This window comes from Cyprinodon tularosa, unplaced genomic scaffold (assembly GCF_016077235.1).
Source record: "Cyprinodon tularosa strain WSP-4 unplaced genomic scaffold, ASM1607723v1 ctg908, whole genome shotgun sequence".
In the NCBI taxonomy this organism is placed as follows: Eukaryota; Metazoa; Chordata; class Actinopteri; order Cyprinodontiformes; family Cyprinodontidae; genus Cyprinodon; species Cyprinodon tularosa.
In genome coordinates this window covers 543,311-568,408 of record NW_024039683.1, presented here as the reverse complement: position 1 = coordinate 568,408, position 25,098 = coordinate 543,311, and the positions used below count along the sequence as shown (strand labels likewise).

General features: G+C 40.6%; 2 protein-coding genes across 2 annotated transcripts in view; both read right to left on the bottom strand.

Annotated features, from left to right (window-relative positions):
* The window catches only part of LOC119776088 (USP6 N-terminal-like protein), a 33,166-nt gene extending 14,345 nt beyond the window's left edge, over positions 1-18,821 (bottom strand). The window contains exons 1-7 of the mRNA XM_038274319.1: positions 18,505-18,821; positions 11,480-11,553; positions 9,345-9,430; positions 9,238-9,277; positions 9,075-9,155; positions 831-938; positions 651-760 (exon numbers count right to left, since the gene is read on the bottom strand). Of these exons, the coding sequence (XP_038130247.1) occupies positions 651-760; positions 831-938; positions 9,075-9,155; positions 9,238-9,277; positions 9,345-9,430; positions 11,480-11,545 (491 nt within the window). The 5' untranslated portion in view covers positions 11,546-11,553; positions 18,505-18,821. The remainder of the gene's footprint in view (positions 1-650; positions 761-830; positions 939-9,074; positions 9,156-9,237; positions 9,278-9,344; positions 9,431-11,479; positions 11,554-18,504) is intronic.
* A 5,676-nt stretch (positions 18,822-24,497) lies between these two features.
* si:ch211-71n6.4 (para-nitrobenzyl esterase) overlaps positions 24,498-25,098 on the bottom strand; it is a 33,469-nt gene continuing 32,868 nt past the window's right edge. The window contains exon 10 of the mRNA XM_038274322.1: positions 24,498-24,972. Coding sequence (XP_038130250.1) covers positions 24,830-24,972 — 143 coding nt within the window. The 3' untranslated portion in view covers positions 24,498-24,829. The remainder of the gene's footprint in view (positions 24,973-25,098) is intronic.

The window sequence follows — 25,098 nt, the reverse complement described above, 5'->3', positions numbered from 1 at the left end:
GCCATTTTCAAAGAACTGTGGTGAGAAAGGTGAGGTTCAATGAAACCGTAGTTCACCTCAGATATACGACTGAAAGTGCGCATGTGCAGAAAGAGACGGGCTGAGCACATAGGACGGCCTTACATAAACCTATCACCAGAATGAATGACAATTAGGAGGACCACTTATTTTGATGATCCACCCGAACATAAAAGATCGTCCTCTATTCCTTTAAATCAGAAAGAAAATCCCCTAATTAGTTCTTTAGAAGCTCTTTTATCAAATCCTAATTTTTCTCTCATGAAGCAGTTCTCTGTACGTCTATTGGAGTTAATATATATTGAGGAAATGCTCGTTTCCCCCGTTTGGCTGCTCTGTCTCTGCCTCCTTAAATAAATACCAATGTAACTCATCGCATCTTATTGAACTGCATCTATGTCACTTTTGGAGCTGAGTTGCCTTTAAGCCAATGTTGGCAGAGCAGTGCTAAAGCACAGGGGCCACCACAGGGGCCCTGGAGCTGATTCAAATCAGCAATAAATAAATGTCAAGAAGAAAAGCAGCTGAAACTGGTGTTTTGGGCCATGATGAGTTTCATTCATTCATGAAAGGAATCCTTCCTTATCCTGTCTAAAGGAGGAGACCCCAGGGGGCCCAACATAGCGACCTACTTGACCCCGAAGCGGTCCATGAACATGATGTGGTTTCTAAAGGTCCTGTTGATGTCCAGGTCGATCTGTTTGATCTCTGAGGAGCACAGCCGGGCCTGTTCCTTCATTTTCTATGAAGCAAAACAAACTCTGTTAAAAGCAGAAAAAAGGACAAAGCATAAAGAAAGATGTGATTCAAACCTCATATTTTCCCTCATTTTCCCGTTTGGTTCGCTCCACGTCCAGCATCAGCGTCCAGGCCCGGCCTCTGAGCTGCAGGGGGATGCCTTTATACACCCGTTTGACCATCTGAAAGCAGAGGGGGGGGGAGTGAATCGCCGCCAGGCGCTCCACTCTCACAGGAACAAAGCTGTCGCCTCAGAAACAGATTCAGATTCAGTCTGTCACACACTGTCACACTGGAGAATCCCACCTCGCATTATTTCAGATAATTAGGAGCCAGTATTTCTGGAGTATTTGGAGGCTTCCTCCTCTCTTAAGAGTTTTTTTTTTTGTGACAGAAGGGCGATCATAAGACTTCCTGCATCTCTCAGCTTATTTCAGGGACATAAGTTTAAAAACAATGTAGAAAAAAGTAATAATGTCTTAAACAAAGGGAATTTACTCCTGATTTAAGCAGGTAAATTAGATGATCTTCCAATGAGATGAGTATTTTACTCTTAAAATAATATATGAGGACTTCCGGGAAGGCAATGGAGGAGACGGACGCATAATTTTGCTGCTCCACCAGACCCACAATAAATAGCAGACAAAGTAATGAAAAGTGATAAATGAGTACTAAAATAAAAGGAAAGGGCTCAAGAGGACGGAGTTCTAGTCAAAATACGGAGAAGAAAGACATGAAGGCTGGTAGAAAAGACGACGTTATGGCAGGCTCCAAGCAGCTAACGTTAGCTGAAGCTACACCGTTGAAAGCTACAGGAGAAGCTAGCGGGGAAACAGCGATGCTAACGGAGTTACGAAAACTACGGCAGGAAAACACAGACTCATTTCGGGACCTGAAAAGCTCTCTACATCGAGTAGAATCATCCGTGGAGGACTTAAAGAAACGAATGGAGGGGCTGGACAGAAGATTGACTCAAGCGGAGGACAGAGTAAGTGCAACGGAAGACCGAAGCATACGGCAGGAGAAGGCGCTGGGATACTTGCTAGAGAGGGAAGCTATCCTCACCACTAAATGTAACGACATGGAAAACAGACTTCGCCGTAATAACATCAGGCTGTATGGCATCCCAGAGGGAGCGGAAAAAGAAGATATGGTGAACTTTGTCACAGACTTTCTGAGCACTTCTCTAGAGTTTCAGGAAGAAGTTGTAATTAAACTAGAAAGAGCACACGGAGCGTCAGGCCCCAAAACCTAAAGCCGCGGCGCCCCCAAGATCCATTATAGCCCGATTTCTGGACTTTGATGTAAAACAAAAAGTGCTATTACAAGCTTGGAAGCAAAGAAACATAAAGTACCAAGAGCACACAATTTACTTCGACCATGACTACTCACCTGACCTGCAGAAGAAAAGGAAAAAGGTCAGAGAGGTAATAAAGAAGCTTAAAGAAAAGAACATTAAAGCCCAGTCACCATACCCAGCTAAGCTTAAGCTCTTCATGAATGGGGGTACAAAACTCTTTCCCTCACTTCTAGCTGCACACTCTACACTGAAAGATCTTGGCATTGAAACATCCCTGGAGGACAGAGAGATATTGGTAGAGGAGTTGACAAGGGACAGATGGACAACCCAGGGAAAGAAGGGGAAGAGCCAACAGCTGAACCCTGTTGAGATCAGAGCCAATCTCCATGGTGACAACAGAGAGGAGAGAGCCAATGGTCGGAGTAAGGTCCTCATGTCTACTCTAGAACTGGTTGGAAGGTAAATAAAGACAAAATCTTTTGACGAAGAACATGGAAGACAATGGACAATAATTGTAGAATAAAAGAAAGACGAGTGGATTTGCAGGGGAATGTAATTTATCACAAAATATTGACTTAGATATATAGATTTAGGCTATAACATAATCGTTGGTAAATAAGCTACAAAACAGTGGGGAAGGGAGAAGGAGGGAAATTGGATGAAGCAAACTTTACAACCATGGCGGTGTGAGGACACTTCGGGGACGTCCTGGAGGACCATCGCCCAGGCACTTCATGCACAACACCCAGAGAGCTTTGTCTCTCTGCCTAAAGAAGATCAGGGGTGGGGGCCCCCTGACTTTGTTTGTATGGTTATGTTTATGTTCACTCCAGTTCAGGGGCAAACCACTGGGGAATTGGAAGTTCACAGTTGTTTTTCATGTTCAGGAAAACTGTTTTGTTTCTTTAATGTTCTGTGTCTCTCAGCAAACAATGTTTTCTATGTTGCTATGGCTTTTGACATTACACTGATGATAGTTATTAAGCACAGTTACAGGGAAGAGACAATAGTCAATTAGGTATGTTTATAGGGAAGGAAAAAGAAGAGGAAGAGAAGAAAAAAAAAGGGAAAGAAAGGGAAAAAAAAAGACCTTAAGCAATAAAAATGGATACATTAACAGTTATCACGTATAATATAAATGGAGTAAACAATCCAATAAAGAGAAATACAATTTTGACCCAGTTAAACAGGCTGAAATGTTCAATTGCAATGCTTCAGGAGACCCACCTTAATGAGACGGAACATAAAAAACTTAGAAGGGCGTGGGTAGGTCAGGTTTACAGCGCTTCATGCGAGGGGGGTAGGCGGAGAGGAGTCGCCATCTTATGCCATAAGTCACTAGGCTTCGTTGTAGAGAACACGTATGAAGACAAAAAGGGACGCTACATTTTGGCTGTAGGTACAATTAGAGGAGTGAGAATATCCCTCCTAAACATTTATGCGCCTAATGAAGATGATCCTAGCTTCTTCAAGGAAATTTCAGCTCTTTTGTCAGCAAAAGCTGATGGATTTATACTAACTGGAGGGGATTTTAATTGTGTGATGAACCACAAATTGGATAAATACCCACATGAACAGAGACCAGTGCCCCCGAAGGCAAAAATTCTGCCTAGTTTGATTAAAGAACTGGGGCTAGTGGATATATGGCGTCAAAGCCACCCCAAGGGGCGTGATTACACCTTTTATTCAAAGGTCCATGGAAGCTACTCCAGAATAGATCTCTTTTTTGTCTCAAAGAGGGATGCACATAAAGTTACAAATTGCCATTTTGAACCAATAACAATATCAGATCACAGTCCAGTAGTGATGACAATAAATTTAGAGAATAATACACAACCTAAACAGTGGAGAATGAATGTTTCACTTCTAAATGATCCAGAAATAGTTCAAAGAATTAAAAGAGACTGGACTGAGTATATGGAACACAACGACGATGGGGAAGTATCAGTGTCAACTCTTTGGGAAGCTGGAAAAGCTGTGCTGAGGGGTAGGTTGATTTCCTTATCATCCCAAATAAAAAGAGAACGCGATAAAAAAAGAGTGGAGTTAGAAAATCGTATACGACAATTGGAGGAGGAACATAAAAAGACTGATGAAACTACTTTAAAATCTCTTGGCGAACACAGACAATCACTGGATGTTTTGTTGACGCACAAAGCAGAGGGGGCATTACGGTTTGCTAATCAAAGTATTATGAATCAGGAAATAGGGCCAGTAGGTTACTAGCATTTCAGCTGCGCAAGAAACAGGCAGATCGAACAGTGGAAAAGATAATGAATCCTCTCACAAAGAAAATTCTGTCTCAGCCTAAAGACATTGCAGAAGCTTTTTCAGCTTACTATGAGACACTTTATGACTCAGAGGAAATAGACAGTAAAATAGACAAGATTAAGAATTTGATGGGTGAAATTCAGTTACCAAAATTAACTGAAAATGATGCCAAAGAGATGAGAGATCCAATCACAAAACAAGAAATTGAGGTGGTCATAAAAAATTTAAAGAACAACAAAGTGCCAGGAGTCGATGGATTCCCGGCGGAATTTTATAAGCATTTTAAAACTGAGGTCACCCCCTTATTACAAAGAGTATTTAATTATGCCCTCACGAATACGGACCCCCCAAAGCATTGGTCAGAAGCAATAATATCCATAATTCCCAAAGAGGGCAAGGACCCCATAAACTGCTCGTCCTACAGGCCAATAAGTTTGCTCTGCTGTGATTTAAAAATTTTAACTACAATACTGGCAAACCGAGTTCAAAAATGTATCCACACAATAATTAAGCCGGATCAAACAGGGTTTATAACGGGACGTTTAGGGATAAATAATATTAGGAGAACCTTGAATGTGATCTCTGTGGCGAGACAGAAACAGGATCCTTCAATGCTTCTCAGCCTTGATGCTGAGAAGCATTTGATAGGGTGGACTGGCAGTACCTGAAACACACACTGGCAAAAATGGGATTTCATAGAGACTTTATCAATTGGATTAGTGTGCTATATTCTGGACCCACATCTATAGTACGGGTGAATGGATACTCCTCAAAGAAATTTGGTTTAAAAAGAGGAACTAGGCAGGGATGTCCTCTTTCACCTCTACTATTTGCTATCAGCATTGAGCCCCTGGCAGAAAGAATACGGACAGACCCTAGAATTCATGGAGTAACAGCAGGTGGAGTCACCCATAAAATCTCACTATATGCTGATGACATTATTTTGTATATCTCTAATCCTCTGTGCTCAATCCCTGGACTTATGACTAGTTTAAAAGACTCCGGCTATAAAGTTAATGAAACCAAGTCAGAAGCTATGATGTTAGTGGGAAAATGGCCTACAGATTTAGATAAAGAGGTCACCTTCAATTGGTCCAAGAGGGGATTCAAGTATTTGGGTGTGACGATTACACCACAAACCTCACTACTATTTAATGGAAATTTTAGTAGCTTAATCACACAAATAAAATCAGACCTGTCTAGATGGGAGATTCTCCCTCTGTCCTTTTTGGGCAGAATAGAAACAGTGAGAATGAATATACTCCCACGATTAATGTATCTATTTCAGGCACTTCCTATTTGGATACCTGCCTCCACTTTTAAAATTTTAGATAAAATTATTAATAACTTTATTTGGCAAAGGAGGAAAGCAAGAATCAGACAGAAGTTACTGTTAAGCCCAAGAAGAAAAGGTGGCCTTGGTTTGCCTAATTTGAAATTGTACTACTGGGCAGCACAACTTAGCGCGGTGGTCCAGTGGCTTGTGCAGGATGAGGAGACGAACTGGATTGGTCTGGAGAACAATGCTTGCCCACTGGTACCTCTTGATGCGATGCCATTTATGGAGGGAAAAAATTGGAAGGATTTAAAAATTGAAAATGAGTGGATTAACTGTACATACAGAGTCTGGTCTCTAGTGAGGAAGAAAATAGGAGCACCTTTAACTACATCACGCATGATAAAAATAGCCAAGATTACTGACTTTTTTCCAAACAAACTAGATACGGGTTATCAGAGATGGGCTCAGAAAGGATTAATAAGAATTAATCAGTTATTCAGTGGAGAAAATATTAAGACCTTTAAGCAATTACAGGACAAATATGGATTATGCTCAAAAGATTTCTATAAGTATTTACAATTAAGAGATTATCTTCTATCACATAAAGAATGGCCTAAATTGAAACAAAATACTTCACCTTTGGAAATATTTTTGATAAAATGTGTGGAGGAAAATAATAAGAGGAAGATCATATCTAATCTATATAAACATTTACAAATGCATTTCTCTGACAGCTCTATAGACATAAAACAAAAGTGGGAACTTGAAATGAATATTGTTATTGAAGATGAGGAGTGGGAGGAGATTTGTGAGAAAGGTTTTAAGATCACCCACAGTCCAAATTGGAAAGAATTTGACTGGAAATTAAAAATGAGATTCTTCAAAACACCTTTCAGTATTTCAAAATACGACAGAAATGCTACAAATATGTGCTGGAGGAATTGTAGTCAGATTGGGGATCACACTCACATTTTTTGGGACTGTCCAGTACTGATTCCATTCTGGCAGGGGGTTCAGATAGAAATTAAAAATATACTCAAGTTTACGTTACCACTGAACCCACTGCATTATATACTGGGTTTGACCCCAGGAGATGATATTGGGAAAAAGGAAGTCCAGTTACTACAGATCCTGCTACTAGTAGCAAGAAAAATTATAACTTTGTCTTGGCTCAAGCCTTTGCCTCCCACCCTTCAACAGTGGCAAGACAGATTGAAGAATGTGTATATCATGGAAAAGATAACAGCAAAACTTCATGTAAAAATTGACATTTTTTTGAGTGTTTGGACCCCAGCTATTTCCCACTTTGGATGGCCACTTTGATAAAGATGCTAAAACTGCTAATCCCCTTGACATGTCTCTCTCTTTTAATGAAAGACACTGGATATAAACATTTCTCTTTCATGTGAGCCGATGAGAACCTCTAAATGTCAATTGCCAAAATGGACTTAAGTGTTTGCTGAGACCCCCCCCCCGTTTTTTTTTTTTTTTTTTTTTCTCTATGTAAGTACATGCATAAATATACATATGTATATGTTCTGGATTTCTAATAATCTTAAATAAAGAATGTTCAGAAAAATAATAATAATATATGATAATATGCACTTAAAATAAGACAATACAATTGTTTTTTCTTATTTTAAATGTAAATTGTCTTATTCCATTGACAATTCCTCCTCATTTCAAGAACAAAATGCACTTATTTTAAGAAAAAATCACTTATTAGATTAAACTTCTTTGCAGTGAAAAGATCATGCATATAAAACCAACTTTCACTTCTTCTTTGTTTTTTTCTCATTTAGAAAACGTTTGGATGAGCAGGATCCCATGTTTTACTGCAATTTGATTCCACCTGTTTTTGGGTTTCAGATTGATTTGTTTAGTACTTTAATACTCATAATAAACACATTTTGCATTGAGGTGATAAAGTACGTTTGATTTGACTAGAATGCTTCTTAAACACTGTTTGGTTATTTTTCCAGAGGCTTCCAGTTGGGAATCAATTTTCAGTGCAGACAGGTTTGAGTGGCTTTTTAATTTGTGTGGCTTTATAATGACAAGCTGGGGCACCAGATGTGAACGTTGCCTCAGAAAACGAGTGTGATACTGTATGATTGCCTACTGAGGGTTTTAATAAAAGCCTTTTATTAAAGTGGGGGGGGTTGTGCTTTATTGTAGTGGTCACCTGATATATAAATAAAAAAGTCCAAATGCTGATGTCAATTTTAATCATTATCCCAGGGTGGCCTAGCTGGATGGAATCAGTGACCCGAATATTATCCGCACATCAGTAAATATGAGGCCGGTGCCTCTGCACATCAAAATGCTCTACACTCGCCGATGGAGTTGGACTTAAAGAAAAAAGGGTCGCTCACACCTCCAAATTGTGCCCACATTAGTCAACTGTGATGGTTGATAGAAGACCTGGGAAGGTTTTCAGGCTGCAGATAAAAACTGTAAAAACTCAAAGAGCTTTTTTTTTTCTTACAGGACTTTACTGTAACCATTGTGTAAAAAAGTGTTTACTTCTACTTCCATGCATGGATCTGCTCCTAGCTGCTAATCTTTGCTAAATGGTAAATGTCCTGTACTTATACTGTATAGCGCCTTTATTCAAGTCAGGAGACTTGACCAAAGCGCTTCAGTCATTCACACACACACTGATGGTGGCAAGCTACATTGTAGCCACAGCTGCCCTGCGGCTCACTGACAGAAGCAGGGCTGCCGTACACTGGCGCCACCCTCTGACCACCATCAGTAGACAATGCAGGTGAAGGGTCTTGCCCAAGGACACAATGAGACTGAAAGTCGGAGTCGGGGTTTGAACCGCCAATCCTTTGATTTCAGGGCAAACTCCTACATCCAACGCCACTGTCGCCCCAATCTAATCTAATCTTTCTACTGTTCCATTTGGCGACAAATTCACTTCAAGGGTTTAACCACCATCTAAAGGGCTGGAGGGAGAAATGTTGTGTCCTACTCTTGTTAAATATATTGCGATTAAAAATCAGTCCCTCTGCAATTTGAAAATTGCATTTTGTTAAATTTCAATAGTATTGCAAATGCAATCAATTGCTTAGCCTTAGTTGGCATTAAAACCAATTCATCTCAGGGGAAAGATGTTTGGCGCTGTGCAACGTTATCTTAGAAATAAACAACTTCTAACTACCAGCTCTCATGCTGATAATAAGCTTATTAAGACTCTGATGGTGACCTTACCTGCACAGACAGGTGGAAACTGAGGGTGTAGGTGCAGAAAACTTCCTGCGTATACCAAAACATTTGGGAGGACAATGAGGACAAAGGCCCTTTTAAACTTAAGAGGTTCAAAGTTGTTGCCCAAACAATAAGACCAGCAGCTTTGTTTTCTTTCCCTTTGGCTCATATCCTGGTCTGAATCGTCTAAAATGAAAACTCTGTTCTGAGTTTGGTCATTTTAGCTTCTGTAGAATCCAAGCAGTCCCTCACCTTGTCACTGTTCTTATATTTGTCCCATTTATTCACCATCTTCAGCCATTTCTCCGCTCTCTCGATCTCCAGCTGTTTCCACTGCGAAGAGGACAGAAGAAGGTGACTAAATAAAATCTGAATAATGTTGGATTTCTCAGCTTGGGATGTTTCCTGTCTTCACCTTCTCCTCTTGCACAGTTGGGGCCGGCAACTCATTCTCACTGGAGGAGAAAAACGAAAACAATCAGGTTAAACCTAACAGCGCCCCCATGTGATGCTGTGACTTACTGCATGAAGCCGAAGCGGTCGATGGCTTTATAGATGCTGTAATCAGCATCTTCCCACGGATCGATCTCCACGCTGCCCTGCCTGCCCTGGAAGCAGAAACAAACACCGGACATGATGCGTCATACTTTAAGTTTGAATTAATCTGATAAAATTCAGAACCATTCAAGCTGAAGATTTAGATGATCAAATGCTAAATTTTGGTTTTAGCTTATTTAAAAAAGAACAACATTGAGTGATTTTGTATTAATACATAAAAAGTAACAAAAATAATCTTAAGGGGTTGATTTTAAAATAAAATCGAATAAACAAAGAGTAGACAGTACTACTAAAATAAATTGGGAGCGTAGTATTAACTATTTAAGCCAAACTACCATCAGAATTTATTTTAAATTCAGAAAAAAAACAATTTCTGGTTGAAGTGTTGACATAACAGAGATCAGCCTGCAGGAGAGGCTTTATGCTCTGCTCTGCATTACAACACTGCTGTGTGGCTAGATGACAGCCAATCAGCCGCCTGCTCACACTGATGAAGAGGAGGAGGAGGAGGTGGTTGGCTTACGCTGGAACAGTGAACCCAAGAGGCCTGAGGAGTGATGTCAGCACCATGAAAGTGAAAGAACTAAAAATATTCCAACTCTGAGGATATGTGGAGCAGCAGAGGCAGGCGGAGCGGCTCTGATTCAGATCTGCTTCAAAAAACCCAATAAAACAACCGGACCTTCAACAGAACTGAGACATTTCTGAACAGATGGATTTTTAGATTAACAGTGTGGTTGTCTGGGGTGGATCTGAGCAGTCAGTATATTACCTGCTTTAGATGGAAAATATGGGGACCAGAACTGGGTCAGAATAAATTGATCAAATAAAAGAAACTACGGTAGGTGTTTAAGGTAGGTGTTGAAACTGCAGCGTTTCACCAGAACCCTCCGCAGGAAACAACCCTTGTTTCTAATAAGCCCAAAAGTGGCAAACTGGGACCCACAAACTCAGACTGGAAGGATATTTCTCCATCCTTATTCCCACCTGGAAAATATCTAAATTCCAGGCCTTTCCAGGTACCCTGGAAAAGGCGTTTGGAATGAGACAATGAGGGACAGTAGCAAACAAAGAGCATATTTAGCCAAATTAACCCAGAAGAAGCAGAAAACTGCAGATTGACAAGTTTTAACTCGTAAAAAAAACTTAGATCTGATCAAGGCTGCGTCTCAAACGTGCATTCAGGTTTATGGAGAAAGATCCAAAAAGTTTTGAATGAAGTATTGGACTTTTCTTCAAAATAAAGATCTCTCTAAATCTTTGTCGATACTCTCTAATATATCTTAAATCAGATAAATGCACTGTTACATAACAAAAGCACTTTGGCAGCCAAACATGGATCTTCCCACACATGTATTGTCTTCTACACATGCACAAACCTAAGCTCACAAACACATTTTAACTCCTGGGTCCATCCTGTCCAGTACCCCCAGTGCCTTTCACACCACCAGTCATTTACATTCAATGAACACTCCATTGAATGTAAATCCTTTATCCTTATTTGTCCCACAGTGGGAAAAATTCGCTCTCTGCATTTAATCAATCTCTTTGGGGAGCAGTGGGCTGCTACTGTTGGCGGCCGGGGCGCAGTGTGGGGTTAAGGGTCTTGCTCAGAGACCCACAGTGGCAATCTGTGGCAGTGTGTGGGGCTTGAACTCAGAACCTCTTGGACCCAAGCGCAATGCTCTAACCCAGGGGTCCCCAACCTTTTTTAAACTGAGAGCTACTTCATCGGTACCGTGTCACATGAAGGGGCTACCAATACTGACCTTTGAACTACAAGGGTCAGCGCTTACCAATAAACATATTTGCAATGCTTTATTGAATTTAAATATTCTCATTTTTAAATCTTAAGACGTGTCAGTGTGATTACAAAAGTAGAGCAACAGACTAAAATAACCTTTTAGAGGCAGCTCACTGAAAGGTTGTGCTAGTTTTAGAACAGGCTTGATGGCACTACATGTGGTCCTTGGGGGCTACCTGGTGCCCGTAGGGCACCATGTTGGTGACCCCTGCTCTAACCACTAGGACACCACAATGAAGATTCAACATGAAGATCAGCTGGAAGCTCCTCCTGGCTAAAGGAGACAGAAACTTACTGTAGCATATTTTAGGATGATGTCAGCTCGTTCCTCAGCTATCAGAGTCTCGATGTCTTTCTTCATGTCAATATCTGTAGAGAGAGAAGAGGGAGCACTTGGTCGGAGAAATGGTGATATAAAAAGAAAGGTGGGTGACTGCGTCTAGACCAACGGCATGGAATCGCTTTAGCACGCTTTGTGTGTAATGAATTCACAGATCACAGGCATAGTGAAATGAAAGCATCAGGTTTCTCTGCACTTGAATGAAGCAAAAATACTTATGGGACAGTATCCTATGGACAGATCGGACCAAAGTAGAGGTGTTTGAAAGCAATCTAGAGAACCAACTGGATCCTCATACCAATCACAAGGTAGAAGGATGATTATTTGGGGCTCTAGACACCTTAAAGGAGCCATCAGCGGAAATCAGACTTTTCTATGTCAGAATGTGTGTATTAGCCTTAAGGTAAAACCTTTCAAGCAGGCTTTTTTTAAACCAGAAAAGATCACAAGAGTGTGCTCTCAACAAAGTCTTCCTGGAATTATGTATCTGTAGAGGATGCTAACATTAGCCTACCTTCCTATCAACACTGTCCAATCAAAGCCTCTCCTGCAGGCAGTCGGTAAGTGTTGCTACTTGTGTAACTCTAACTATTGTGTAAGAGACCTGGAGGCTATTGTAAACATGGCGAACTGCTAATGTTGTTATCCACATAAACGTGCATACACACAATTGAAATTTCCGTTTGTACTCTTGTGAGAACAAAGGGGTATGAAAAAGGGTCCAGTTAAGCTTTATTGAATTGAATTTGAAGATAAAGTTACCAGGCTTTGACTCATTTTAACATTTAAGATGTTCAAACCTAGGACTGAACTATGCTGATGAAGGTTCTCAGTCATCCAGGTCCACCCAGACCCCTTCGCCTTTCCAATATGCAATATGGATTCAAAACAAAAACAAGCCTTTGTTGGGCTACTGTATAAAACCTTGAACTCAACGCTATTCCTGACATTTTGAATTAAAAAAGATTCCAGGATGGGAAGCGAAACGTCTTCAAACTCGGAAACCAAGTCCAGTGGATTGTTTAAATTTTTTTGGAATGACTAGGACTGAACTGTTCGGGTGCACTTCTCATTAATAGTGAAAAGGTCATGGGTTTGAGTCCTGGTCACTGGTCATGTTGTGTGGAGTTTTCTTATTCCCCATGTGCAGGCATTGGTTCTCTCTGGGCACTACAGCTTCCTCAAACAGCTAAAATATAGAATTGTAGATTAAACGGATATAATTTGTTGTGTGATGGACCGGCACCCTGTCTATGCTGTACACAACCTGTTTCCCAATTTTCAAACTGAAAAACATGTTAACAACTCTCCAACATGGGGTTGGTAGCATCAAGCTGTGGGCTTGTTTCCCTGCCAGCTGTTATTTTATGGAAGTCAAGAAATTAATGATGAATAAAACCCGAATCAGGAGCCGAAACTTGAACAATGATCTCAAACACTTGTCCAGAAAGGGTTTATCCAAAGAAATATCAGGTAAGAATAAAGTCAGAAGCTTGGTGATGCTCTTGAGGGCAGTTCTACAAGCTGAACCGTTTTTACTATGTCATTCTACAAGTTTTTGTTGTTAGCAGGGTCGATTTCCAGTCAGAAAGATTTTCCTGAAGCCTCCTGCTGGTGAGATATGCCCAGAAAACCAAAAGCTTGTTGATGGCTACTTAAAGTTAGCTTTGCCTCCAATTATTTGTGTATTAATAAATATGAGAATATAATCTTGTCCCGCTTCAACTGTTCAAGACCAACCCAAAACAGGTCATTCAATCACATTTCAGTAATATGGTTCTCAGCAGGACATAAAGGTGGCCTCAAAGCAAGAGCTGCCGAGTCCAAAGCCAAATAAACATGGCAGCACAGAGGGACATAAGCATAGCAGCTATTTTGATCTCTTCTGTCAGAATCAACAATTTCATTTTTTAAATATCAACAGCGAGAATGTAAAACCTAACTTGTCTCTTTTGAAGTCTGCCGCTATTTCATTGACCATGATTGGCTAAAACCAAACTCTGGTAGGCAGTAATGATTTTGCCAACCTCTAAAAATTGCCAATACGTTCAACCAAAATTACAACTGTATTTCGATTTTTCTTTCATACTAACCACGAGCATATTTGCATTTCAAGGTTTTAGTATTTTTAATGACCTTTAAAGCTTGTTTGTCCAGAGTCTACTTTGCAGGACTTTACTGTAAACTTTGAAAAAGTGCTTACTAGCAAGCATAGATATGGGATGCATGCTCATAGAAATAGCTGGAATGCTCTATTGCCTTTTTTTATGGTAGCAAAACCACTTGAAACATATTATTGAGGTAAGTTCTACCCTCCAGAGCTGCACGGTGGAACAGTGGGTAGCGCTGTTGCCTTGCAGCAAGATTGTTTGATTCCCGGCATAGGGTCTTTCTGCATGGAGTTTGCATGTTCTCCCTGTGCATGTGTGGGTTCTCTCTGTGGACTATGGCTTCCTCCCACAGTCTAAAGACATGACTGTTAGGTTTATTGGCTCTCTGTGTCTGTGTGCGTGCATGGTGGTGTGTCTTTGTGTGTCTCTCTTTTGCCCTGCAACAGACTGGCGAACTGTCCAGGGTGACCCCGCCTCTCACCCATAGACTGATGGAGATAGGCATCAGCCCACACAGCGACCCTGACAGGAATAAGTGGGTGAAGATGAATGGATGAAGTTCTACCCTCCTGTCCTCTAGCCTGGTCAGTCGGACTAATGCGCCCTATACACAGTGTATCATTCTGGAAAGACAGCAATTTTGCATTATGGGCCGAGGTGGGTACTAATTAGTTAGATTTACTTGAGTAAAGTTTTTTTTTTATTTACTTTTAGGACTAGTCTTACTATGCCGTACTCCTACTTGGGTAAAATCTCTGAGTATTCTGTCCTCTGGGAGTAATTTAACTACTGCAAGATGAGGTAAACATACAGTAAACTGTAGATATTAACAGTGGTAGTTTGTTAAAACAATTGGTACTGTAAAAGTATTTCTTATGCACTAATTTGTTATTTTATATTGATGACATTTATTGGTATTCTTTAGGCGTTTGAGCCTTTAAATTGCCAGAACTTCCAAATAAAGTCTGTTTGCCAGCATCATTTCTAAAGATTAAAAACCTCATGCTATTATTCAACAGTTACTCTGGACTCAAGTATCCTTTCAACCACATACTTTTGTACGTTTACTTGAGTAATTTCTTGGAAGACTGCATTTTACTTTTATTTGACTAAAAAAGTATGATACTCTTATTCGAGTACAACTTTCGGGTACTATACTCAACTCTGATTATGGGTAATTCTGGGGCAAGTGTAAACTCCTGCCTCCCGCATTGTGATTGGTCCGGTCTGTTTTAGAAGAGAGTCTGAGCTTTAACTGATAAACTTCTGTCAGGCCAGGCTACCTTTATGGCAAAAGATTTGATTGGAGCAGTCCCAGATTAATAATGTGTAGAACCAAACCTGAGTGGCGTATATTGTCAATCAGGCTTGCCCATTTAACTTAAATCCTCTTCAAGGTCCAACCCATTGATAGACATTTACCTGAATCCTATCACAGTTGTCATTTCATAACTTTGTGAATTAAAGACGACCAACAGCAACTCAACTGTTTGCACCCATACCATATTTTTAAAAACCATGAATGCTGTTGATTTGTTAGATTGTTTGACCCCAGAGGAGTCAAAATAAAGTGTTCTAATCCCAAAACAGCATGACATGAACATCCATGGTGACTGGTGATTATTTAGTTAATTATTCCATTAAACTTCAATAAAATGTTAATTTCTGGGAAAGCCAGATTTTTTTAGCTCCGATGCAAAAAGAAAACCACTGAAATTTCTTCCTATGATTTCTTTTCTCCTCTTGAAGCCCAACCAACTTTCTACAGTCAAAGTTTGTCACATAATGTTCTTCTCTGAGATGATGATGGTCAAAGGATCCCTCTGCACCAAAAGACCACAAGTATGAGCTCAGACGAACAGATACTTGAAATGCTATGGCTAAGTTATCTAAACCAGACAACAGAAACAGTTTTCCTTCCGTCAGCAAAGGCTTCACACTTTATAAATCTCCTGAGCATAGTTTAAAAGTGCATGAAGGCAGCAGCTCTGTTACTACTGAGGTCTGACTGTTGATAGTTAACAGAAGCTTTAAACATGAGTTGTCATCTGAAGCATATGGTGGCGACTGCTTGTGGTTTGGAGTAAATCACACACGAGTCCTGGCGGCAGTCCCAGTCTGAAGGGTGGAGGCCCAAACTGGGAGAGACTGGATGGCACTCCTTCTTTATCTGGCTGACTGAGAGACTTTTCACCAAAAACTGAACCAGGCCTGGAGCTCATTACAGAAACTACCTGGAAAAAGGAGATCAGAAGAACCCAACACTTTCGGGAAACTAATCCTGATGAAAGCTGTGGTTCCTTTGGACTTGACCCTCCATAAGACTAACCAAGCTATCTTTGTTGACTAAAGCCTTTTTCCCACTGAAAATCGTGGGTTAAGGCGGGTTTTTAAAACACGGGTCGAACCGCTAAAAATCAGCATTTGGCTTCCTTCCCATTGGTAATAAAAGCTGGGTCTAATCCCCCACTGGCAGCTTTGTGGCCTCAGTCCCCCCTGCAGCTGCGTGTCTGGTGACAAAATCATGCTGGTTTAGCTTTGATGATGTCACCAGTGTGACAGAACTCAGGAAAGTAAACAACTGAGAGCAACATGGGAGGAAGCCAGGGAAGAGTCAGTGTGCTTTATTGTTTTGCTCTGTTATCTGTCTGAATCTCTCTCACCAGAGCTTCTCCATGTTAATTGAATGTAAACAGAGTTGTTTCGGTTGTTAGATTAAAGTGACTGGCGCTGTGTGTTGACGTCCATACGTCAATGGTGTCTCGTAAATTAGCGTTTTGACCCAGCTCTGGTGTTCCCATAGCATGCTGATCAGCGCTGAGGCGAATTTAACGTGGGTCTCTTGCTGAGTCGTTTGACCGTGGTAGACATGCGTCAGTGAGCTGTTTCCACTGCCACTTGTTCCCGAGTTTAAACGGGTTTTTCGGACAGTGAGAAAGGAGTATAATACATACAAATCAAACCAACAGATCCACTGATACAGAAACCAAGGCTTCAGAGATTTGCTAAAAATTCCCTTTAACAACTCCCCTTTCAGGACATACTGTAGGCAGGTTTCGGTTATTACAGGCTAACAAAGAAACCAAACGACCCCCATTACAAAGGGGCGGACCTGTTTTTCAGTTCAATTTGCATGTTTTCTAAGCCAAAGCCTTGTTTTGGTCCACTCTATAAAGCCTCGAACTCAATGCTATTTCTGATATGTTGAATTGAAAAAGCTTCCCAGATGTGAAGCGAAACGTCTTCAAACTTGGAAACAAAGTCCAGTGGATTGTTTTTTAACTTTTTTGGAAATTAAGAGATTTGCTCTCTTTAGGCACGGCAGTATGCATTGGGCAGCCATTTTGTCAACATTTAGTAGAGCTACTTTTAGACCTAATTAAGTTGATCAAACATTTTGGTTTCTTTGACCAAACCCTTTAACATCAGTCCTCATGACAGAACCAGTTAACTGGGTCAAGTTTAGTGGCTGCTTTTCTCACACACTACTATTCAGCTTGGCTCACGATTTTTCTGAGGGGTTGAGATCAGGACTGCGATAACATAATACAAATATCCAAGGCTGGACTATCTCCTATCTTCTAGAATAGGGTTTAAAATCCTCCTTCTCACATATGAAGCCTTAAATGGCCAAGCTCCATCTGATATCAGAGATCTGATTGTTCCTTATGTTCCTAACAGAGCACTTCGCTCTCAATCTGCAGGTTTACTAGTGGTTCCTAGAATTTCTAAAAGTAGAATGGGAGGCAGGTCTTTTAGTTATCAGGCTCCTCTCCTGTGGAACCAACTACCAGTTTTAGTCCGTGAGGCAGACACCCTGTCTACTTTTAAGGCTAGGCTTAAAACTTTCCTTTTTGATAAAGCTTCTAGTTAGAGTGGCTCAGGTTATCCTGATCTATCTCTATAGTTCTGCTGCTATAGGCTTAGACTGCTGGAGGACATAGGGACCCCTTTTTCATCATTCTGCTTCATTCTAATTCAACTCTCTGATTATTTAAATCCATAACTTTATGCTCTCTCTCCTTTTTCTAGTCATAGCAGCTTCATCTCGTCTTCTACCAGTTGGTTTTCCTTAGAAAACGTTTTACTAATCTGACTTCATAATCTGATTGAATTGTCTATGCAAAGCGCCATAAGATGACATGAGTTATAAATTGGTTCTAAGTAATTAACTGAATTTAATTCCTGATATCTTGTGTGATTTATTTTTAGATTTTCCTTTCACAAAGGGAAGCAGCATTTAATTCAGACCACTAATTAACCTATCAAAGGCCTACAAGATCAAATAACTTAAAGTGAACTTTTTTTTTTTTTTATTAACAGTTATCTGTGTGTAAACATTTGAATTTGAAAAAAAACTAAGCCTGGTGATCCTAGCTGATCTATTTTTTGTCACATTTTAAATGTTTTACACTTTTTTATAGCAGGCCAGCTTGAGCTGTATCTGCAGCTGTGAAATGTTGTTTATAAATGAAAGAGGAATTATAAACGTTGTATAAACACACACACACACACACACACACACACACACACACACGCAAATAAAATCCATCCGGTTTTAGGATTTCATGAATATTATTTATAATTGTTTTCATTCTGGGTTTGTTTCTTAAACAGTTCTGATGATCTCAGGCTCTGCTGTCTCCATCTGAAAACATCCGGAACCGGTTTTAGATCCAGACCTTCAGAACCGAAACAGCCTCTAATTCTCTGATGTAAACAAACAAACGCGCAGCCTCAGTGAGGGGGGGGGTGATGGGAGACAGTGCACCAGTCTCGCGCTTGATGATGATGATGCTTATTAGTATATTCGTACTATAATCTCCTAATAAAAGCCATTTCCAATGATGAATAAAAGCTCCATCTCACCGGGCTCCTGTGAGGCGTGTCTCCGCTATCCGTGCAGCAGCACAGCCGCGGCTCTTCCTGACATCCTCCGGTGAAAGTGATCCTGTAGACGGGTTGAAAACAAAAGCCTCCCCCACATAGGTCACCCGTTACACGGATCAGCCGCACACACAGAGCGGAGGCTCCGGGTCCTGGTTCCCAGCACTGATCTGGCCACCGGCAACCGAACCACAGCAGAAGAGATCCGGGCTTTAAAGACACAGAACCTGGAAGAGTTCCGATTGAAACAAACAGCCTGATGGGGCGACAGGACCGGTGCTCTGCTGACATCTGCTGGACAGACGCTGCAAGTGCAGCTGGGTCGCTCATCCGATGGATTTAAAGCTGAAGCAATGATGGACGCTGGGGGGCCGTTAGTAATATTGTAAGGGCCCTTGTCTGAGGGGGGGGCCCAAAACAAGAAGAAAAGATTTGGCTATTATTTTATAATGGTTTATTATAAGCATTTCTTGCTTGAAAGAATAAAAATAAGAAAGCAAATAGATTATATGTTTCTCAAAATTATTTGACACTGTTGTTCTTTTTTAAAATACTTTTTGTTCAGCTGCTAGTTCCTTTTGGTTCAGAATCAGAAATACTTTAATAGTCCCAGAGGGAAATTACTTTTGTTACACGCTCCTGTTAGTTTTATATATATATATATATATATATATATATATATATATATATATATATATATATATATATATATATATATATATATATATATATACACTATATTGCCAAAAGTATTTGCTCACCAGCCTTGACTCACATATGAGCTTAAGTGACATCCCGTTCCTAATCCATAGGGTTCAATATGACGTCGGTCCACCCTTTGCAGCTAGAACAGCTTCAACTCTTCTGGGAAGGCTGTCCACAAGGTTTAGGAGTGTGTTTATGGGAATTTTTGACCATTCTTCCAGAAGCGCATTTGTGAGGTCGCACACTGATGTTGGACGAGAAGGCCTGGCTCTCAGTCTCCGCTCTAATTCATCCCAAAGGTGTTCTATCGGGTTGAGGTCAGGACTCTGTGCAGGCCAGTCAAGTTCATCCACACCAGACTCTGTCATCCATGTCTTTATGGACCTTGCTTTGTGCACTGGTGCACAGTCATGTTGGAAGAGGAAGGGGCCAGCTCCAAACTGTTCCCACAAAGTTGGGAGCATGGAATTGTCCAAAATGTCTTGGTATGCTGAAGCATTCAGAGTTCCTTTCACTGGAACTAAGGGGCCAAGCCCAGCTCCTGAAAAACAACCCCACACCATAATCCCCCCTCCACCAAACTTTACACTTGGCACAATGCAGTCAGACAAGTACCGTTCTCCTGGCAACCGCCAAACCCAGACCCGTCCATCAGATTGCCAGATGGAGAAGCGCGATTCGTCACTCCAGAGAACGCGTCTCCACTGCTCTAGAGTCCAGTGGCGGCGTGCTTTACACCACCGCATCCGACGCTTTGCATTGCACTTGGTGATGTATGGCTTGGATGCAGCTGCTCGACCATGGAAACCCATTCCATGAAGCTCTCTGCGCACTGTTCTTGAGCTAATCTGAAGGCCACATGAAGTTTGGAGGTCTGTAGTGATTGACTCTGCAGAAAGTTGGCGACCTCTTCGCACTATGCGCGTCAGCATCCGCTGACCCCGCTCCGTCAGTTTACGTGGCCTACCACTTCGTGGCTGAGTTGCTGTCGTTCCCAAACACTTCCATTTTCTTATAATACAGCTGACAGTTGACTGTGGAATATTTAGGAGCGAGGAAATTTCACGACTGGATTTGTTGCACAGGTGGCATCCTATCACAGTTCCACGCTGGAATTCACTGAGCTCCTGAGAGCGACCCATTCTTTCACAAATGTTTGTAAAAACAGTCTGCATGCCTAGGTGCTTGAATTTATACACCTGTGGCCATGGAAGTGATTGGAACACCTGATTCCAATAATTTGGATGGGTGAGCAAATACTTTTGGCAATATAGTGTATATATATCTATATATATCTATATATAGATATATGTATATATATATATATATATATATATATATATATATACATATCCAACTACACAAGATAATGAAGATAAAATAAAAAAGATAAAATATATACACATATAGCTCTTCTGTATATATATATATATATATATATATATATATATATATATATATATATATATATGTATATATATGTATATGTAAAACTAAATCCAAGTAAAGTGATGAAAGTGTTGCTGTTTTTTTCATTCATCGTAGCAGACAGCAGCCCTAACGACTGAATCTGGACGCCACTGTTTTAGAGATTTAATGACGACCCACTAATATGAGAAACTCAGCAGATATTATTAGTAGTTCATCATTTTATTAAGGCGTTAGTTGTTGCTATGTGACCAAGTTGTTCAGTAGGATGAGTCTCAAAGCAGAGTTATAGTTTCTTTGTGGTAATATATTCAACCTTAAACCTCTATTCCACAGTGAAAGAATGAGGGGAATCAAGAATCCTCCTGTTTTTGTTTTTTCTTTGGTTTGTTTTCAAATAAGAAATAATAATAAAATAGCTGACCTTATTTATTTTATTATTCTGGAAGGAATTGAGGTTGTAGCCCCTAAACTGTGCAATAAACTGATCCTGCAAACCCAAGTCATCACTCTTCCCCCTCCGTGCTTGCATGAGGCTGTGCATCGTGGTCTAATATCAGGTGCAGAACTGTTTAAAACAACATAAAAAAAAGTTTTATCTACATCAATCAGATGACCAAAAACTTTAAACTTCAACCTCGGGACAGCAGATTTTCAGATTTTGTCAATTTATTCAAAAACACTGGTTTCCCATCAACACACAGAAAGACACTAAGATTGTCTAAGCTGTAATTACAAAACAATAAAATCACAAAGAAACAGGCAGTTAAAACAACTTTAAGTTGAACAGGAACCCTTTAAACATCAGGTTAGACTCAAACATGAAGTCAGTCAAGATCCAAGTAATAAACATGGCGTCATGTTGATTTGGCTAAAAGACATTTAGAGGGTTAAAGATGTGTGGCACTTCATGGTAGAGTTTATAAATCTGTGCAAAATGTAGAATTTATGAGTCCAATAATCAGGAACCCATCAAATTCCCTTCATAACTCCAACATATTTAGAATAAAAAAAAAAAAAATCTGCTTCAGGCACTGAAAATCATCTTCATTATTAAATTTTTCTATTCCATTTTTGATAAGCAAACGCTGTTCTCTTCCTTTAGTTTTTTTCTGTTTAGTTGCTTTAGATCACAACCTTCCTTCTGGATTTTATAATAAAAAAACTTCTCATAAATCCAGGTAAATTAAACCAACTGGATCTGAGCAGGTCCTGCTGAGCTATCGGCTAGTTTATGGTTATAAAATAGCACCTGAGCCTCCAAATGTCCCTTAGAGCCCGAATAAATTGGCGTTAAGAGAACTAGAAAATGTAACAAAAAGCCGTGTATAAGAGGACTAAACAAATTAGCCCACCGGAGCAGTGGAGTGGAGGATGAAGGTTACCCTGAAGGAGCCAACATCCTCTTTACACTAAAGCACGGTGGTAGCAGTATCATAACTAGGGTTTACTTTAAAGCTCAGAGGAATTTGTCAAGCGCTTTGTTCTCTGAAGGTTTATTGTCACAGTGTTTATCAGAAAAAGCTAACTAGATCCAGCTTGCCTTAAAGTTGCTTCACTGCTCCAGAGCAAATCAGTTCAGCTGATCCCAAACCTTCATATGGGGTCAATATTTCTAGAGATTTCAGCTTTTTTCCATCCTCTCTGTCTCTGTTTTTATCTGCGCTGTAGGTAACCCTCCACTGGTATCCCTGTGATCTGACCTCAGAGGACGGACGGAGTGCAGAGAGAGAGAGAGAAAGCAGATTCCTACAGCTGCTTCACAGTGTTTCTTTGACCAGTGCCTGATTCACACGGCCGGTCCTTAAAACTGGTGCTTTTCAAAAGTTCACAAATCAAACAAGTCTGGTCCTTCGGCCACACAGCTACCTGCACAAACCAACACAAACCCTTTAACAAGAAAAAAAACCAGTAAATAATAGGGATGGAACGGTTTCTGAAAACCGTCCGAACCGTTCGGTTCGACTGTCTCAGTTCGGTTCGCGTGTGTTTCGTTCGGTTCATGCGCTGCTCCTTTTTCTCATAGGTGAAGGGTTTACACTCCAGAGCAGAAGGTGGCGGTACTGCGACCAAAGCCAGCCACCAGTAGTAAACAAGAAGAAGAAGAAGCGAAGCAGCGTAGCCGGGTGTAGCAGAAAAAAATCAGTTGTTGTGGAGAATTGTGTGGGTATGGCGAGTGGGAAAGAACAGGAGTTGGAAGACGCGCCAGCAGCACTTTATAGGTCTGCTGTATGGGACCACTTTGCATTTAGAGTGACCTACGATGACGGCGGGAAGAAAGCTGCGGATAAAAGTGCAACAGTGTGCAAGCATTGTGCAACACGTTTTGTTTATGCTAACAGCAACACGACCAACATGTCATGCTAACCCCGAAATCCCTCATCCTCCGTCAGCGCTCCGCCCCGCTGCGCTCCAGACCGGCTGCTCAAAGCAAAGCCTACAGCCTCCACTGTGGCTCCGTCCGCTCCGCTCTGAGTTCCTTGGAGATGGTAGAGGGCATGCGCCAGATGATTAAATTCAAAGCAGCAAAACATACGGAAATGATCCAGGGTTTCCGCGGATCATTAAAAATAATTACAATTCATACATTTTTTTTGGATTTTTTCATTAATTTCATTAATTTTTATGGGATTTCGGGGAAAGAATCAACATAAACCGAACCGAAAACCGTGACCACGAAACCGTGAACCGAACCGTGGATTTAGTGAATCGTTCCACCCCTAGTAAATAAACGAGGAAGAAGCAGTAGAGATAAACACTGTAGACTCATTTTAACAGAAACAAACACAGCAATAAAGAAGGTGATGGTTAAACTGGTGGAGACGATGAGCTGAACTGGTTAAAGCGGTGAGGTGTTGTGAGTTTTTCTGATTGGATAACCGTTGCATCCAACATGCTGCATCTTCATCTTTAAAAACAGTTCATAGTTCAGTCTGTTAAGGGCGGCTTCATTCCTCCACTTCATGTTCATTTTCATTAATCAGCAGTTTGTTAAATTATACAGTAAATGGACTGTTTTTTATGGGGTATTTCTCACTAACATTTCCAGCAAGCTTAATTTAGCAAAGAATATATTTCTTCTCATTCAGATTATACTTTACTTTAAGGCTGAGACAATTAGATTAATCTATTATTGAAATAATCAACTAATTTAGTAATTGATTAATTGTTAACTGGAGTATAGAGACTGTAAAGCGTTCCATTAGCTGACAGAGCAACCAACTTAGAGAAAAATTATACAAAGATTGTAATAAAATATATAAATTTTGTATTTAAGATGAAAAACTTTGACTGGAAAACATCCATCTTTCAATCTGCTCCAGAACTCCTCAAGTGGAAAAGTTTTAGCTTCACCTGTTTAATTTTTTAAGAAACCTTTGGCTATCTGATTATTAATCAATTAAATAATAAAATAATGGACAGATTAATCGATTAATCATTATATGCATCCCTACTGCCACCTACAGGTCAGGTATTGTTATTTTTTCAGGGTTTTTCCAATAACATTTCACTCTCATCTGGTTTTAATCAGTTTCCCTCAGAAGGAGCTGAAAACATTCATTCTTAAACAAAGAAGATTGTGAAGCTCTGATTGTTCTGCCTTCAGCAGGGAAGCAAACAAAACGTAGCAGCTGTGATCTCCTCAGGGCGCTCAGCTGAGGTCATAACGAGGACAATAAGAGGGGCTCTTCAAAAACAATCGCCTCGTGCAAAATAAAGAAACAAAAACTCTTTTTGGATCTGAGAGGGAAAACCTGGATATAGAGCAACCTTCACCTACTGGAAAGGAGCATATCTTTGCAGGTAGAAAACCAGCATAAATCTTTGGTCTGAAAGCATGATAATTGGTAGAAAGCTGCTGCTGTTTTAATTCACTGGTTTCCTTTATGGATTATTCTGGAAACGTCCCACTTTAAGCCGACAGCAGCTCTGTCACTTTCTCAAACATCTCAACCTGGAAATCACTTTTTTCCCTCCTTATAAAACCCAGACATATTTTTTCTTTGGTCTTTGTGCATGTTCGGTTAAATTTACCCAGAATGCATCCCAAAAACATCCCCCCAGGTTTCCCTCATTGTGAGATTCGGTCTGATTGTTCAAACTACCACCTGCTGCAGTGCAGACCAACACAATGCTGCTCTCTCACTGAGTTTTAAAACGCGGCGTGGCGTGCTCAGTTTATCCAGGCGTAGGTGTAAAGGCCATTCTTCCTCCAAAGCTCGCAGCGAGCCGACGAGTAGTTCTGCGTCACCTCCATGCGGTCGGACAGCAGAGCCATGGCTGCCGGGTACTCCGGCCACGCCGCCTCCATCTTTCCTGGAACACAACCAGAGAGAACGGTTTAAATGGCTGGAAATGGTTCAATTAGAATAACTGATTAATCCAATCAACTGTTGGTAGACGATGAGGTTCCCATCAGATCTACAGCTGACGTGTTAACAA